At 40.7% G+C, this 19,261-nt stretch overlaps 1 protein-coding gene across 1 annotated transcript in view; it reads left to right on the plus strand.

Annotated features, from left to right (window-relative positions):
* The window catches only part of FRMD8 (FERM domain containing 8), a 1,254,366-nt gene that overhangs the window by 1,100,846 nt on the left and 134,259 nt on the right, over positions 1-19,261 (plus strand). The window contains exon 10 of the mRNA XM_044075785.1: positions 15,868-16,066. Coding sequence (XP_043931720.1) covers positions 15,868-16,066 — 199 coding nt within the window. The remainder of the gene's footprint in view (positions 1-15,867; positions 16,067-19,261) is intronic.

The raw sequence follows: 19,261 nt of genomic DNA on the forward strand, positions 1-19,261 counted from the left end.
TAGAGTATTCATGAAGATGCTATTGAAAGTGTTTACAGCATCGTTTAGGGAGAGGTGTTTTAGGATGGACCAATCTATGTTGTGGAGAATAGAGTTAAATTGGGATGAATTGAAAGTCGATAATTTTCGACAGTCTTTGATAAGGTGGGGTTTAGGAATATGGGAGTAGTGTCTTAAGATGGTGGTAGGGAGATGATCACTGAGGGAGTCAGGTAAGGTGGTGGGATTGTGGTATTGGTGGCGGGAATTGGTAAGGATCCGGTATATGATGGAGCTGGAAGTGGAATTTTTATGGAAGCGAGTGGGAGATGTTATAAGTTGGTGGAAGCCGTGTAGGTGGATACTGAGTTGGGTGGAGTCAGTTGTGAGTTTGGACCAATCAATATTGACATCACCAAGGATAAGTGTCTCATATGGTATGTTGTGGGAGAACCAGGATTGGATGTTTTCAAGAATGGGCATACTGTTACCAGGAGGAAGGTAGATAGAGGCAATTGCAAGTTTTTTCTGGGGATTCAGATGGCAGTTAAGGATGATGATTTCAGCTGGGAGGAAGTCAGGAATTGGGGAAGGGTTTGGTGAGAGTTTAAGGTTGTTTGAGTAGAGGATGGCCATGCCACCACCTTTTTTTACAGGTCTATCAGATCGGAAGATATTATAACCTGGTGGGAGTATTTCACTATTTGAGATTTGTGGCTTGAGCCAGGTTTCAGATAGGGAGAGGATGTGAGGGTTATTGAGAGCTATCCATGAGTGCAGCTCAGTGACTTTATTTGCTAGACTCTGAATATTCAATGAGTAAATAGTTAAGTATTTGGATGGAGATGATTGTTGTGACTGAGATTGGTGACTGTTAGAGGAGTAAGATCTAGCACCAGTTATTTGTTTGGGATGAACCTTACTGCAGAATGGCTAAATCATTTGAGGATTTAATAGTGCTCTTACCTTGTAGCCTTCTGCAAACATGTTAGCCAAAACCCTTTAGCAATTTTTTTTTTTTTTTACTTCAGAGAAGTAGATGCCAAACAGGACCGGTCCCAGCACTAAACCCTGGGGGGATCGTACTAGCAAATGTTACTGAAGGGTCATTTAGTGAAAAGTCTAATTTTAGGTGATTGTGCATACCTCAATATTTTACTGAAGGTGTTGCTTGGGTGAATGTCTCATGCTGGTGCATGTGTACACCTGGACATACTAATGAAGATGTTGCTTGGGGAAATGCTTCATTGCGCGTAGGTTCATAGGTGTGTACTAGGCTAATGGCCCTGTGGCCTTTACAAGCCTACCCCATATAAGTGCCCTGGCATTGTGCTGCCTGTCATTAGTTCCCAGTGTCTCTGTCAAGTACAGCCACTGGAGTGATCCCCGGGGTGAACTTTCTATTTCCCATCCACTCATCAAGATTTCTCTTGAAGAGGGCTAGTGAGGTGCTCTGCTTGACATGTATGGGAAGTCTATTCCGGAGCATGAGCAGTCTCTGGGTTATGAACCTGTCCCTCCAGCATGTTCTGTTCATTGTGGTAATGAGGTTGAGGTCTCTGGAGCATGTGGTGTGGAGGGATTGGGATTTCTTTAGATGTAGCATTTCTGACAGAGCTGGGTCAGACATAGCTTTGTAAGTCATGCATCAGGGAAGTGCTTCTGCATACATGGTCAGACTGCTGAAGTGAACACTGGGCAGCATAGTTTACTGTGTCAAAAGGTTATGTGGTGCAATTATCACCTGTCTAAGAGCATGCAGAATCTTGCAGTCAAGACATGAAGGTGATTAGCACATTATTTGTGCAGTTACAGTATTATGACGGTGAGTCATTAACACTTGTCAGGTAAAATCAGTGGCAGCTGTCACTGATGTCCTTCATGGATGCATCTGCAGTCATAACAAATGGGTTGTCCTGTCGTCAGGCAGCCCTTCGGTCGGCCGGATTCCAAAGTCCGGGTCCGGCTTCGGCTGATGTCGCACTTCACCCGACGTCATCTCTGCTGGTCTTCTGGTATAAAGGCATCAGCCGACGCCATTTTCCTCAGTCTTTCTTGCCGTGGCCGAAGCAGAAGCTGTTCGCAAGTGCCGGTCGGTCAGATCCAGAGATTACTACTACCGAATACTACTTGAAGACTTCTAAAAGCTAAGTACCCGTTGGGGACTCTTTCTTGCCTCAGCCGATGTCAGAAAAAGTCAATAACTGTTTAACTTGTGGGAAACAAATACCTCATAAAGATTTCCACTTTTACTGTTTGCCTTGCTTAGGCCCAGACCACGGCGTAGCAGCCTGTTCGGCCTGTGCTTCCTTCAACCGACAACGCTTAGGCATCGGTCGGAGTTTGCTGAACAGTTTTTCGCTCAGATTTTGCGTACATTATGCCGTCGGATCCTCCGACTACCCAAATTGTTAAAAACGCAGAAAAGGACCGACACTCACGGTCCGCGGTTTCGCTGAAACCACGGTTAAGCAAGCGAGTGTCTCGGTTTCAGCGAAACCGAAAACGGGTCAATCTTCAGCCGAATCCATGACTACTACTGAGGCTCCTGCTACCTTATCTGAATCAGCCTCAGAAATTTTGCCTGCAACTGTGGCTCCTACTGATCTTTCAGACACCATCCCTTTGGATATCTCTACCCCAGCACGTGGTGCTGCTAGGCCTCCTGCAGCCATGTCTATTAAGGCCTTTGCCAGGGCTAAAGCAGCCAAATCAGCTAAATCAGGGCCTGTTAAACCACCCTCACTCAGGCCCACTTCTAGTTCACAAATGCTTACTCTGGCAGAAGATTTAATATCCTTAATTAGGGGATCCCAATCTCACCCAGACAGGGCCTCTCAGCCCCAGAAAAGAGACCTAGAGCAGAGCCCCGAGCCTGTGTCCTCTGATGATTCTGCGGATGACTCAGACATTACAGACCAGCCAGAGGCTCCTTTTTCCAATTATGAAGATTCAGATGCTGAAGAATCCATCCCAGCTGCCTCTCCACCAGAGGAATTCTCCTTTGGGGAAACTTTACATGCCATGAGAGAACAATTCCAATGGCAGGGACAAGATTTCTCAGATTCAAGAAAAGGCTTAGGACTTTTCTGCACTTACCACAACATAGGCCCTTAGCTATACCTCCTGTCCTATCTGTTGTGGACGATGCATTTAATGATGTCTGCACTGCACCTGATTCTTTACCTCCAGCCCCTGCCAAACCAGATAGATTTTACAGGGTGCCAGACACTCATCACCACCTATACAAGGCCCGCTTGCAGACCCGAAACTATATCCCAGGGGCCTAAGGCAGTTGCCTCGACCACAGCAAAAACCCTATTCCTCTGAAAGGGAATCCAGGTCCTTAGAGAGATGGGGAAAAAGTCTACACCTCTGCTACTCTCTCAGCTAGAGCTTTAAACTGTCAGTTTCACATGATCCAATACCAAGAGTTTATGCTTGATCAGTTAATTAAAAGCTGTCCTCTGATGAATCTTTAGATAAGAAATATGTATTAGAAATGGTGAATAACATCCAACAGGTTAGTAACCATTCTTTAAAATGTGGCTATGATGCACTGGAGGCTTCATTTAGATCAGCCATGACTGGCACAGTGATAAGAAGGCATGCATGGTTGAAAGAACAGGTCTTACCGGATCATGTTAAAGCTAAGCTATTGGATGCTCCTATGGATAAGGCCAGTCTATTTGGGAACCGGCCCAGCAGGTAATGAAGAAAATGGAAGAGAAGGCAAAATCTGTACAAACAGTTAAAGATTTCCTACAGGTTCAGCCCCCAAGGTTTAGCAGGAACTGGCCTGCCAAAAATTGGTCCTTTCCTGACTCCACAAGATCACAAAGGGGCAGGAACAGACGCTCTAGGGGCAGAAATCAATCCAGAGGAGGTGCCTACAGAGGGCGACTACAGTGGCAAGGCAATAACCGAGGCACAGACACAACCACTGCCACTGCAACAGGACAATCACAGTGACTTGGCTCTGACTCCGCCTACCAGGAAGCAAATAGCAGCACCATTAGGCGGAAAGTTAGCCTTATTCTCGAAAAATTGGCACTATATTACAAAGGACAAGTGGATTTTGCAAACCCTAGACCAAGGCTACCGGTTCCACTTCCACACTTTACCAGTAAAAAGAGGAATGCCAAACCTGCCCCCAAATCAAAAAATAGAAGCCCTGCACCAGATAGCGGAATTAATAAAGATGAGAGCTGTGGAAAGGGTGCCTATAACAGAACAGGGCAAAGGATTCTACTCCAGACTCTTCCTAGTACCAAGAAAAGAGAAAAACTGGAGACCTATTCTCGACCTGTCCATCTTAAACACATACATCATTGTCCCAAAATTCAAAATGCTGACCCTACAGCAACTTCTTCCCATGCTGGGCAAGGAGTGTTGGCTGGTAACTCTAGATCTCAAGGAGGCATACCTGCACGTCCCCATTCGACCAAATTGCAGAAGATACCTCAGATTTCTTGCAGGATCAGAGCATTATCAATTCTCAGCATTGCCCTTTGGCTTATCTACTGCGCCCAGTGTATTCACAAAATGCCTGGCATCAGTAATCGCTCACTGCAGAGTACAGGGAATCCAAATCTATTCATACCTGGACGACTGCCTGTTACAAGCGGACAACAAAAGCAAGCTGACAACAGATTTACAAAGGGTCATTTACTTGCTACAAGCCCTGGGATACAGTCAATTTACAAAAGTCAAGGTTGATACCATCCCAGACAAGAACTTTCTTGGGCGCGAAATTGGACACGGTAAAACAGATGGCATTCCTAACTGCAGAAAAACAAAAAGAACTCCCTCTTTACTTCTTGGCATTAACAAAGCAGAACAAACTAACAGCAAGAAAAGTTCTGCAGGCCTTGGGCTTCATGGCATCATGCATAATCTTGGTCCCACATGCCAGACTGCATATGAGAAAGTTACAGTGGTACCTAAAGAATTTATGGTCTCAACACAGACACAGCTTAGAAACAGAAATACCATTAATCCCATGCTTAAAACAGGAGTTCCTATGGTGGGCTCGGGCATGCCAGTCAAACCCAGGCTTACCCTTCCATAACTTTCCAGCAAACCAAACCATCACAACGGATGCCTCAGACCTAGGATGGGGGGCACACATGCTGGACAAATGCGTGCAAGGACTGTGGACTCAGGACCAACTGCACCTGCACATAAACCAAAAAGAAATGCTGGCAGTAAAACTGGCAATCCTAAAATTCAGACCATTCCTCAAAGAAGGCCATTTGATGATAAGGACAGACAACACCACAGTCATGTGGTACATCAACAAACAGGGAGGCACTCATTCTTACCCCCTATGCAGAATGACTTTGGACCTTTGGAATCTGGCTCTCAGCTACAACATCCAGTTACAGGCAATATTTGTACCGGAAAAGAGAACACCCTAGCAGACATTTTAAGCAGAACCACCTCGGATGCTCACGAATGGATGCTACACCCAGACATCTTCAAGGCCATCACAAAGAAATGGGGAATGCCACAAATAGATCTATTCGCTTCCCCACAAAATCACCAGCTCAAAAAATTCTGCACAAGGACATTCCACCCACTTGCATGGAAGGTGGACTCTCTATCCTTCAGCTGGAAAGGCCTGACAGCATATGCATTTCCACCTCTTCCCTTGATGCACAAGGTACTACTGAAAATCAAAGAGGAACGTCCAAGGATAATTCTGATAGCTCCAAACTGGCCAAGACAACACTGGTACCCATTGCTGAGGAGCATGTCTCGGGAGAAAATGTGGTCAATTCCCCTGATGCCTCTGATGTTAACTCAGAACAACTTCAACATCATACATCCAAACCTAAAAACCTTGCAACTGACTGCCTGGAACATCACATAGCAGTAACTAACCCAGACCTTTCACAAAGGGTTAAAGACATTATCCTTGAAGCCCGCAGACCTTCAACAAGAAGGAACTATGCAGGAAAATGGAAAAGGTTCGTCATTTGGAGTACTGAAAGAGGAAAAGATGTGTCAAACATAGATATTGCTAACATTCTGGAGTACTTGGCAGAGCTTCCACATACAGGTCTGTCCTATTCCTCCATCAAGATACATGCATCAGCTATTTCAGCAGAATACAGCTTTGATCCTCCTGTCTTTTCACACCCTCTACTCAGGCAGTTCCTCAGAGGGATCAAGAATGTAAAACCTCCTAGGAAACCACCATTACCAGCATGGGACTTGAATTTTGTACTAGAAAAGTTGACACTCCCTATGTTTGAACCAGCAGCAACAGCAGATCTACAACACCTGTCATGGAAAACTGCTTTCCTACTGGCTATTAGTTCAGCAAGGAGGGTTTCGGAACTACAGGCCTTAATGGCAGTGCAATCCTTCCTAATCTTCCATCAAGATAGGGTGTCCATGAGAACTAATCCTACATTTATGCCTAAGGTGGTATCCAGAGTGTCTTTAAACCAGGCAATCCACCTACCTACCTTCTTTCCCAATCCACAAAACAGAGGTGAAAGAATAATGCATACCTTGGATGTACATAGACAGTTACGCTACTACCTGGACAGAACCAAAGGTAACAGAAGAACTGACCAGCTCTTTGTAGCCTATGCAACAAGAAGGGAAGGAAAAGCAATTTCCAAACAGACAATCTCCAAATGGATAGGAAATTGCATAAGATTCTGTTACTCCTACCATGGAAAACCAATTCCACAGAACATAAGACCTCATTCTACAAGGGCTACAGCCACTACCACAGCTTTCTTAAGAGGAGTGGCAACCAAGGACATTATTGAGGCGGCTACTTGGACCTCCGTGCATACATTTGCCAAGCACTATAATTTACCTCTATATTCTAGATCCCGAGCAGGGTTTGCCACTGCTGTTCTGCAAGGGATCCTGACTACACCATAATTATTATTCCTCCTCCCCTAGTTTGGCTATGGTATTCTACCCATTTGTTATGACTGCAGATGCATCCATGAAGGACATAGTACAGTTTTGTACCTACCATAAATGTAGATGTCCGAACTGGATAGCATCTGCAGTCAGGATTACCCTCCCTCCTTCCCCTCTGTGGTACTCCTAGGGTGTTTACCCTCCTAATAGCTAGCTGGGGGGGGGGGAGTCTCTTATGGTGTATTTGTTTGTATATATGTACATACATGTTTATTTTTGTGTTTGCCTTCTACTATTTTGGAAACATTGGCATTTATCCAAAATTTAGCTTTCCAAGAGGGCAATTGGCATCTGGGGCAAGAAACACTGAGGAAAATGGCGTCGGCTGATGCCTTTATACCCGAAGACCAGCAGAGATGACGTCGGGTGAAGTGCGACATCAGCCGAAGCCGGACCCGGACTTTGGAATCCGGCCGACCGAAGGGCTGCCTGACGACAGGACAACCCATTTGTTATGACTGCAGATGCTATCCAGTTCGGACATCTACATTTATGGTAGGTACAAAACTGTACTTTATTCACATTACTAAAAATCATTATCACATTGCAAGCACAGGTGTGGGACACTCCATATGTTTGAGTGTTACAGATATTTTTCATATTTAGTTTTAAAAGTATGGAACTTGTCATCCTGAAGACAGTTTTAGCACTTACAAGATGGAGTACTAACTTTATCTGTATGGTATACACATATCACAGTTTGGTTACAATTATGGTTATGAGAGTTATGATTTCTTTTCTTATTTTGCTAAATAAGTTTGTCAGGAAACATGCCATTAGGGTAAATAATACCACATTTTGAAGGCAGTATTATTACTTACAGTATGGAAAAAGAACTGTGTCTGTATGCTGGACAAATGTAGATATATATTTTGTTTAGGACTGTGGTTATGAGAATTATGATATTGTTTCATATTTGGTGAATAACTTTGTCAGGGAACATGTCAGCATGCTAAGTTGTAGCTAATTCTGGAGACGGTATTAGTACTTGCACGATATAAAAAGAAATGTATCTGTATGCTGTGCACACTTCCAGATATGACAGTTTGTTTGGGACCATGGCTATGAAAATTTGGATTTTTTTCATATTTTGCTAAATAACTTTGTCAGGGAACATGTCAACAGGTTAAGTAATACCTCATTTTTTAAGACAGTGTCAGTAGTTACAGGATGGGAAAAGAACTCTGTATGCTTGCTGGTCAAATGTACAGCTATCACAATTTGTTTAGGCGTTCAGTTATGAGAATTATGATATTGTTTCATATTTGGTAAATAAGTTTGTCAGGGAACATAGCATGCTAAGTAGTAGTTTATTTTGAAGACACTATTAGTACTTGCAAGGTATAAAAATAACTGTATCTGTATGCTGTACACATGTCTAGATATCACAGTTTGGCACCATAGTTATGAGAATTATGATAATTTTTCATATTTTGCTAAATAACTTTATCAGGGAACATGTCATCAGGGTAAGTAATACCTCATTTTGAAGGCAGTATTAGTCATTGCATGATTTAAAAACTGTGTCTGTATGCTGGACAAATGTACAAATATATTTCATTTAGGGCTTTGGTTATGGAAATTATGATTTATTTAATATGTTGGTAAATAACTGTGATAGAGAGCATGTAATTATGCCAAGTGATACCTCATTTTGAAGATAGTGTTAGTCCTTATCACATGATAAAATAACTGTCTGTAGGCTGCACACATATGCAGATATGACACTTTGTTTTGGACTAAGGTTATGAAAATTTATTTTTTTTCATATTTTGGTAAATAACTTTGCAAGGGAGCATGTCAATATGCTAAGTAATACCTCATTTTGAAGACAGTATTAATAGTTACAACATGGTAAACTGTGTCTGTATGCTGTGCACACATACAGATATCAAAGTTTGTTTACGACTTAGTTTATGGAAATTATGATTTTTTTTTACATATTTTGGTTAATAACTTTGCAAGGGAACATGTCAATGTCCCAAGTAATACCTCATTTCGAAAACAGTATTACTCTTTACAACATGGTAAAATAACTTTGTATGCTGTACACATGCACAGATATCACAGTTTGTTTAGTCTTGTAGGATTATGAAAATTATACATTTGCAATAATTCTCATTATGCCCTTATCTTTGCAGTGGATCATGGTGACGACACAAATGAGGCATAATTTTGAAGCTGACATTGAGCCACACAACTTGTACACTGATATGTAGTCTCTGTCTGTTACAGGTGATTAGATGATATGCTTTGTTTATTTATCAATTATGAGAAATATAATATTAATCATATTTCTGTGAATATCTCCGTAACAAAGCGTCACACAGTAATGGTTAATGTATCATTTTAAAGCTAACATTCACACAAACAAATTAATTACAAATTGTATGGGTCTACATGGTACATTCACCAAGATATTGTAATTTGTTGTACCAAAAAGGTAAAAATATGCACAATATCAGCATTCCTTGGCAAATATTTAATAATGACTTAGATATGCACTATCAGCATTTACACTGCTGGAAAGGTCAGTGTCTGCTGAACAACTTTCGCATTTACATTTTTAGTTTAGCTCTTATGGTTAAAGAGTTATGAATATTTGTTTTCTGTATTGTATTACAAATGTATTTTCTGAAAATGAGCTCAGGCTGCACTGTTGTTCCTATGGTGGAAGTAAGCAGGCAGCATTTTCTGAGCTGCTCCGGAGTGAATGAGTTAAATGTAGTTATGATACAGCTGATACTTTTTATACAGCTGCTGCTTTTGGTTCTATGTAGAGGTGCTATTCTTGGCTTGGCCTCCAACCTTTGCCTGGTGATATTAAGGCAAAGGGATTGGGAGGGTGGCCTAATGGTTAAGGTTTTTGCCTTCCAAACACAAGGTGCAGGGTTTGAATCTCACAAGGGATAATTGGCTAGGCTTAAAATGGCTCGCAAGGGCAGTTAGCTTAGTATTAACCTATGAACCTATGAATTGTTGGATATTTCTCTTGATAATAAAAACCTCTTTTGTTCTGCACCTGCTGAGTTTTTTAAGTCGCTTCAGGACAAGAGCAAGGCCTTGCAGGATTTGAAGAAACATTTTTGATTCTTCTATTCCTAAATTTCAGAGGAATTATCCCTCTAAGTCTGCTCTTGTTCATAGGCAGTCTTGACTTCCTCCCAAAGGTAAGAAGGGCTCTTGACGGACTCTTCCTGCTAAGTCTATTCAGAATCCCACTACTCAGAAGCCTCCTTTTCATGACAAGCCAGGTTCTGTCTGACTGTCTGCTTCCCTCCATCCTAAGTCAGGTCCCTTTATCTCTTCATCTTTTCCTCTCACTTCCCAGTTAGTTAAGAATCACTCAGAATTCTTGGGTTCTGTCCATCATCCATCAGGAATACTTCATTATGTGTAAATCCATTCCTACTTTTCTGGCCATTCCCCAACCTCCTCTGGAACAGCTGCCTTTATTTCTGGATGTACTTCAGGGCCTTTTGTCTCACGGCATCATCCAAGAAGTTCCCACCCCACAGGAGGGGAAAGGGTTTTATTCCAGAATGTTTTTGGTTCCCAGGAAAAAAGGCTTCTATAGGCCTATTCTGGACCTTTTTCAGCTCAACATCTTTCTTGAGAATCCCTTCATTTTGGATGCTGTCCCTTCAGACTCTGTTTCCTCTTCTTCCGCAGGCTTTCCTGGTCTCTCTGGATCTCAAGGATGCTTATTTTCACATCATTATTCATCCCTGTTTCAGGAAATATTTACATTTCTCCGTTTCTTAGTTGTATTTTCAGTTCTTTGCTTTGCCGTTTGGCCTCTCTGCTGCCCCTAGGGGTTTCAACAAATGCCTCACTCCTGTGATTGCCTTTTGTAGGATGGGAGGGATACAAGTCTTTCCTTACCTGGACGACCTGCTCATTCATGCTTCCTCCAAAGAGACCATGCTTCAACATCTTCACTATATTTGCCTCTTGCAAATCCTAGGGTTTATAATAAATTTCCAGAAATCCATCCTGCCTCCTTCTCAGGATCATGTTTTTCTTGGTTGCAGAATTCAGACCATTCCTATGCTCGCTCCCTTGCCCACCACACAAGGCTGTTGTGCTGATTGCCTCTTTTCAGTCCCTACTTCCTCAAGTCTCAGTTGCAGCCAGGGAATTTTTATGGGTTCTGGGATTCATGGCTTGCACCATTCTTATGCTACCTCTAGCCAGACTCCATATGAGAAAGCTACAGTGGTTCCTTAAAGTCACTGTAGCTCCAACACTGCCATCCTGTAGACTTCTAGTCCTTGTTCTTCCACGACTCAAACTAGAGCTTCAGTGGTGGATTCATCAGCTGTCTCTCAACCCAGGGCTTCCTTTTCAGTGCCCAGTCCCCTCTCAGGAACTTTTTTCGGATTCCTCAGATGTGGGTGGGGTGCTTATCTTGGCCCTGTTAAGATACAGCGTCTTTGGCGTATTCATCAGAGGTCAGACCACATCAACATCAAGGAGATGAGAGGTCTCTTTATTGCTCTTCAGGCCTTTCATAATCTCTTCCAGGGCCTTTCAGAATCTTTATGGACAATACCTCACTGATGTAGTACATCAACAAGCAAGGGGGATGGGTGTATATTACGTTGTCAAACTTTTAAAAGTTTGAATGTCATATGGTTCAAGCCATACGATCAAACTTTTAAAAGTTCGAAAAGCTAAAAAAAAATCAACAGAAAACCCTACCTGACCGTTTCCAGCAGGGGGCAAGACCCCCTGCACCCTTCACACCCGCCCGCTCTTTAAATATACCAACTCTGAGATCACACTACAGTGCAGGGAAGGGAAATCTTCCCATTCCACACTGTACGGAGATCTCCGTTGAAACATTCAAACGTTTAAAAGTTCGATTATATGGTGTCAGCCATATGATGTTTGAACTTTTAAAAGTTCAATAACGTAATATACACCCAAGGAGGAGACGGTCCTACATTCTGTGGAGACTAGCTCTTCAAGTTTGGGATCTAGCTGTCCAGTATCAATTGACTCTTCAGGTTGTTTATATTTTTTCAAAGCAAAACATTGTGGTAGACTGTCTGAGCACGTCTATAACACAGCCTGATGAGTGGATGCTTCACAGGGATTTATTTTTGGACATTGTCCATCAGTGGGGTGCTAATCAGGCAGACCTTTTTGTCTATCCTGTGAATATATAACTTCCTCTTTTTTCCATCAGAGTTCCAAGTACCTCACAGGGTAGACCTACTCACACAAGACAAGGGGTTTCTCATCCATCCTCAGTTGCCACTCTTCAACTGACACTGTGGCTGATAGGGTTTTGATCCTTTTTAAGCTCCTTTTTTTCTGAGGATGTGCTTTGGGTTCTGCAGGAGGCCAAGAAACCCAATACCAGAAAATCCTGTGTGTCCATATGGAGATTTTCTGTCTGGTGCCTTGCTCGTAACCAGGATCCACTTTCTGAGGAGATTCCTGTGGTTCTGTTTTATTTGCGTCTATTTCTTCATGTTGGGTTGGCGTATACTTAGTTAAAGCTCCCCGTTCATCTGTTTCTGCTTGATTCCCTTTGATTTCTCCCTTAGCCCCTAGGTTTGAGGTCAAATAATTTCTTAGATGTATCCTTCATATTAGGCTTCCCAGGCATCCTATTTCTCCTTTCTGGGACCTTAATTTTGTTCTTGAAAAACAGACTCAGACTTCTTTTGATACTGCTTCTTCAGCTTCCTTACAACACTGTACTTCAGACTGTTCTTCTTTTGTCTCTCACATCAGCCAAGAACGTGTCTGTACTTCAGGCTGTCATGGCTATTGCTCCTTTCTTAGTTGTCCACAGATACAGGGTGTCTCTGCACTAATCCTTCTTCTATGCCCAAGGTGGGCAAGTGAATTGTCCCTTAATAAGTCTTGTCATCTTCCTTCCTTTTTTCCTTCTCCGCAGTCTGCCATTGAGAAGGTTCTTCACACCTTGGATTTGTATAGACAGTTTAGATATGTGGATAAAATTAAAGTTATTCACAAATCTGGGCAGCTTTTTGTTTCTTTTCATCACAGGGCTTTGGGTTTGGCTGTTTCTAAAGAAGCCATCTCCTCCTGAATTACTAAGGCCATTTTTTGTTATTCTTTTCATGGAAAAAATGTCTCTTCTCTTCAGTAAAGGCACATTCCATTAGGATAGTTGCCTCCTCTGGTGCTTTTTTTAAAGAGTTTTGGATACCAGTTTTATCCTTGAGACTCTGCTTAGTACTATGGTCATACTTTCACTGAGCATTGCAAATTGGTTGTTAATTCCAGGTCCAGGACAGGCTTTGCCAGGGCTGGCCTGGCCCTGGAATTAATATCCAATTTGTAATGCTTAGTGAAGGCATGAACAGAGGACCAAGTAGCAGCCTTAAGGATGGAATTGGTATCCCCGGCTTCCTGTTGAGCTCTTGTACTCTCCCTTAGGTAAAGAATATTGCAACAGTGATATAGAAGGACCTAGTAAAGTTGTGTAAAATCTTACAAAACTGTAGATATCTTGTCTCTTCAGTGTTGCAGTATTCGCTCCCTCCCACCCCCTGTATTTTAGCTCTTGACATGTAGTTTATTATCCTCCTGGCTGATGGTCCTTCATTTTTCCTTTTCCTTTTTTCTATTTCTGGACATACACATTCTCCTTGTCCCTGTTGATATTCTATTTCTCCTGGGGCTTTTTCAGTTCTTAGTTTGTGCGTCCATATGTCACATTTATGCCTTACGCCATACGTGGGGAGCATACATGTGATATACAATGCCTAGAAGTACTAAAGGCTTTGGTATACTGGCAGGACGTTGGGCTATCCTTGGCAGGAGATCCCTTAGGTTAAAGAATACTGCAACATTGAAGAGAAGGACATCTACTATTATGATAAGATTTTGCACAATTGTGCTTTCATTTTCAGGGGAGGAGTGTGGGTTAATAGGTCAAGTACATATACAAATATGCAAACACCAGAACAATTTGCAGAATTTCTAGGTCATAAACAGATACCATAATTTGCTGGTATTAGAAGCGTTAATTACTTTTTTCTATATAGAAAGGTTTCATTGGAGTTCTAGCCCTTGATGGCTTGGTGTAGCCATTATAGGCTACTGTAGATCCTCTTGAAAAGTGTGTTAAGATTTGAAGAGTACATAGCAATCACCATGGTTGCACAGCAGTAGTTTTATGGAATAATACATAATATTTAGGCATCATCTTATCTTCTCTGTTGAATTTGTTTAAGGCCTTTTGTGGTACCTTACAAAAACTGTTACGGAATTGTTCAAGAAGTACTGCAAAGGAGCATGAGGGCAGTAGTGGGAGAAAAATTCTGGTATACCCTTACAGGAAATTTGACACTTCAGAAAAAAAAAAAACATTTTAGTTTAAGGAATAGCATGCTGTATGTTAAAAAGACTTATAATTTGTAATTTGAAGCATGAGTGTTTGTTCTGATGTTAGGAGTAGATTTTGCCTGGAAATGGTGAACCTCCCTCATTGGCTGTACCCCCTCTATCAAGGAACTTGAAGAAAGAACTCAGGTTGCCCTCCACAATATTGAAAACTACTTAGCAGCCCATCAACTCATACTTAATCCTAATAAAATGAAGCTTATGTTTTTTTTTTTTTTTTTTTACAATACCTCAGTAATAAATAACCAACTATCTATCTCTGTTTCTTCCTCCAATGGAACAAAAATAGAACCCGTTGAACAAAGAAAACTTCTTGGTGTCACAACTGACAATGGACTTAAGTCTGACAGACATATAGCTCCTACAATTAAAAAAGTCCATGTAAAACTTGGTGCTCTCTCTAGGGCTAAAGCCTGGCTTACCAATCATGCCAGACTTGCAACAGCTAGAACCCATCTCTTATCTTCCTTACTTTACTGTTCTCAAATATTTACCAACCTTCGCAAGTCTAATTTGAATAACCTCTAATCTTGCTATGACAAAATAGCCAAATTTGCCACTAACCAGTCTCACCGATCTCATCATTGCACTGCCCTTCACCATCTGAACTTACTAACACTAAATCCACTATTAATTGCCCATATAGTCATGTATAAACCTGACAACTGTCCTGCTGTATCAGACCTTGTTCAACTCTAAACTAACCTTAAGTCACTTAGGTATGTTGATAAAGTGTTGCTGAAAGTTAACAAAACCCAAAACTCTCATGGTGACTCCTTATACTGCCACAAAATTGCCAAACACTGGAATTGTCTTCCCCAGCACATTCTGTCCATCAGTGATGCACATACTTTCCAACAGACCCTAAAAGAATACTTTGCTAATCATTGGTTATGCTCCTATTCTCTCCCAGACTAATGTTACCCATTTTGACTGTCTGCCTTCATTCCCTCCATTACCCATTGTCATTCTTGGCAATGAGACTTCTTCCTTCCTTTTCGTACTCATATCTACTTTTTGTCCTAAAAAAGTTTTGCTTGTATGCAGCATCTTAATTAATCTTGAAAGCTTATTGTATTTTTCTTAACTAATGTTAAGTGTTTATGGCATAATGGTAATGATTTACTTGAACTTCTTTTTGCTTTTTTGATGTTCTCACACACACACACACACACACACACACACACACACACACACACATTTTTTTGTACTAATATGTATAAGTATGTAATCGTCCTTGGAGCTTTTCTCCCCAGGTCTCCACTGAAAATGGGCTCCTGGCCCAGTCAGACACTACCTGGTAATCAAATGTAAATAAATAAATAATAAATACACTAAGAGAAGAAATGCAGCCATTTTAAGATACTGACGAGCAGTTTTTAATTTATCCATTTCATGTTCCTACTGGTCTGTATGGATATAAAAATCATCATTTATGACTTTTACAGTGAACACTGTATTTTAAATACTTAATCTACAAATCTTTTGCTCATGTGTTTCTCTAGAGCCATTTTTCTGAAGATTACCCGTTTCTTGTTTCCACTACAGGCTGAGGTGATGAGTGGACTAATTGAATACTGTGTAGAACTTAGTTCCAGTACTGAAACATCACTGCAGGAGAATCCCAACACTGTAACATCAAGTGCACAGCCAAGACTGGCAGATAAACGAGGCAGACTGCGGAGACAGAACAGTGTTGTTTGCAATAGACTTGCACATCTTTCTACTATAGACTATATAGACGATGGTAAGAAAAGGAGAAAAAAAGATTTACTTTTTGTGCAGTGAATTGTTTGGTGAAATGCAGCTGTTCATTAACGTATCTGAACAAAAAAGGTTTTGTGCACAGCAAGCTTCTAATAGCTACACTAGCTATGTTGTACAGAACTGATATTATTGCCAATTAGGTAATGCTCCTCAGTAATATTTTCTAACCTCCTGTATTTATATTAACTTGGTTGGATTTGTTTTCCTTTTTAATGCAGCCTGAGTCACTCAAAAGGTAACAAACTCACCTTTAAAGGGTGCACAAGGCTGTAGGTTCTATTCCTACTCTATGCAGTTGGTTTAGTTTTCCAGTACTGACTCTGCAGTGCAGCAGTACAGTGTGTGCCTTCCTTTAGATGAGACATTAAACCGAGGCTTCATCTGTCAGAGTTGGTGGTAGCTCATGTGGATGCAAAAGACTCCATGGCACTTAAAAAGAGTAGGGTGCAATGGCCAAATTTCCCTTAGTGAGTGCAAATACTACCCTGGGTCTTGCCTGAAAAGAGACCACTGGCCTAGTGGGACTAACCCAGTCAACAAAGTTTAAATAAATAAAATAGAGAAGATTATGATCTTTCACTGGGGCAGTTTTTCACATGGAAAAACATATGTTGGATTGGCTTCTGCTTATCCTTTGAATCAAATAAAAAAAAAAACATCGAGTCAAATTTGTTGAATTTATGGACAGTTTATGTCTGAGTTCCCTTTTAGGGAAAAAAAAGTGGTAAAGTAACCTTAAATTAATGTTTTCCCCAACTGAGGCATATGGATATATAATGCAAGCTGCAAAAAATGTCAAAAGGTATACTGTTTCAACCTTTGCTTTTCAGTTTGTCTTCATGCATTGTTTAACATGTAAATTCTGTATAGTTTCCCCTTAAACTGGAATTTGTTGGCTCAGTGTCATTCTACTCCATACTTGTGCAGCAGTTTTGTTTGACCTACATATCTCATTCCCTCCAATGGTGCTCTGGAAGTTTGCATGGTAATTTCCAATGGACAGAGCCTAAGCTTTTTGATGGAATGAAATTATGCCCCCACATTTCAAAGAAATGTACATATCTTTGGGATGATAGGAATTACTAAAGGAGTGCAAATGGCAAACTGTTTAGCACAATTTGTTTTTACAGTGGTAGTATTCTTTAGGTTCTTGGTCTTAAAGTGCATTTTATAAGTCACAATAAACATAGTAACTGTTAAATTTTTAATATTGTTGTAAACAACAATATATCTGCGGCCACTCAAGTTAACAAACATACAGCAGCATTTTGTTCATCCACCTAAGGGCTTTCATATGACACTAAGCAGTTCTGTCTGTGCTACTTGGTTTTTGAGATATTTAGAAAAAGATGACATTTATGACAATATGAATATTATATGAGCAACAACAATTAATATCTCTTTACCTGTGCTAGACAGAGATCAAATATCAGTACAGTTGTGTTTGCGATTGTGTAAGCTTTATATGTAGCATGGTTTGGGAAAATTATTGCTGCAAATATGACAAGCAAAAGGATGTAACTGCAGAAACACCTGGATGCATCATTTGACTATAATGAGATATATCAGAATATTAGCTACAAAAAAAAGTATTCAAGCATTCAAAGCCTTCATAGAAAAAGAGCTAATGATCTGTAAGTCAAACAGGAAAGATGAGACTGTTGCTGGTATGTAGACATTTCATAATAATAGGGAAAGTGAAAATGATAGCTTTTCAAACCCTTCTACAGTCTTTGCAAGTTTTAGTATTTGAAAAACTAAAAGAATGGAACAGGAGTGATAGACAAAGAAATTATTCCAAAACCATGTCCAGTACTTGGGCAGAAAACTCTGGGCCATCTTCCTTCAAAGAAATTCAGACACTGGTGGAAGATCTTTGGTCTTTCAGGTGCAGCTGTTGTTCCTTATACTTGGCCATCCATTTCTTCAGTCTTTCCCAGGCAATCTTGAAAACACTCCATTGCAGCAGCTTCAATATGCTCAGTGCCCTCACCACTGCTACCTCTAGTCTTTCTTTAAGAATATCTTAAGTCAGTGTCCTTTCATCTCATTTTGATTCTACTTCATTGCTGTCCCTCCCATTTGACTCTTGGTATTCCAGTGTTTATTCATATCATGCCTTCCTTTCCTGAGTTATTAGAGTCTTTCATTATAACTAGCCCCTTTATCCGTCTCTTATCATTTTGAAAACGTGTGTTGTTCACTTTCTGCAAAGTTAGTTCTTCTGTGGCATGGACATCAGGGAATATCATTTTCCTTTATCATATATAACGAGAGATAACATCAGCATCTCTACAGCCCACTTCTGTTGCTGCACACTGTTCACCATAGCCCTTTCCCATGACATTACATGAATTGTCGTAGAGTGATTATAAATTCTTCATAATTTTCCTTGTGTGTTCTCCCTTTGACATATTTTTTCTAAGAATTCCTGTCACAAAAATGATTACCTCAGGGGAGTAGCTATGGGCACAAATTGTGCACCCATATTTGCTAACCTGGTATTATATGCATGGAAGGCCAAATATATATTTAACAGCAATTTCTCTGACAAATTGTTTAGTTACTTCCGTTTTTTGGACAACATCCTTTTAATCTGGAAAAATAAGGAAGAGAATAATGAATCTTTTTTAGAATATATTAACAATACGCCATCCTTTCTTAAGTTTACGGGTAATTTCAAAAACGAGGCCATATTTGGACAGCACCCTTAGTAAGGACAATATTAGGAAAAATTTCACTGCAACAATGTATAGAAAAGAAACATTTTCTAATACTTATTTAGAGTTTCAGAGATGTCACCCTGGTTACACCAAGAGAAATATATACACAGGGCAATTAGACAGGGAAGCACGTATGTGCTCTGAGTTGGAATTATTTGAAATGGAAGTAACCAAAATCAGTTCAATGTTTATAGAAAGGGGGTACCCTATAAAACTAATAGCTGATATTAGTGGTGAACTAAAAAGAGGTTGGGGAACAAAGTTTAAGCCATTATTGGGTAGTAGAGAGATGTCCAACAAAGCCGATAAGGAAGGGCATTCTGCAAAAAATGGGGATGATGATTCCGTATGCATCAAATAGTAAGTAGGTAATCAAATAAATAATGGTCAGGAATTGGACTATTTTTAAGGGGAATTTGGAGGTTATGAAATATATAGGTGAGGAGCCCAAA

Source organism: Protopterus annectens, chromosome 6.part1 (genome assembly GCF_019279795.1).
Source record: "Protopterus annectens isolate FY-2018-M chromosome 6.part1, PAN1.0, whole genome shotgun sequence".
NCBI classification, from domain to species: Eukaryota; Metazoa; Chordata; order Ceratodontiformes; family Protopteridae; genus Protopterus; species Protopterus annectens.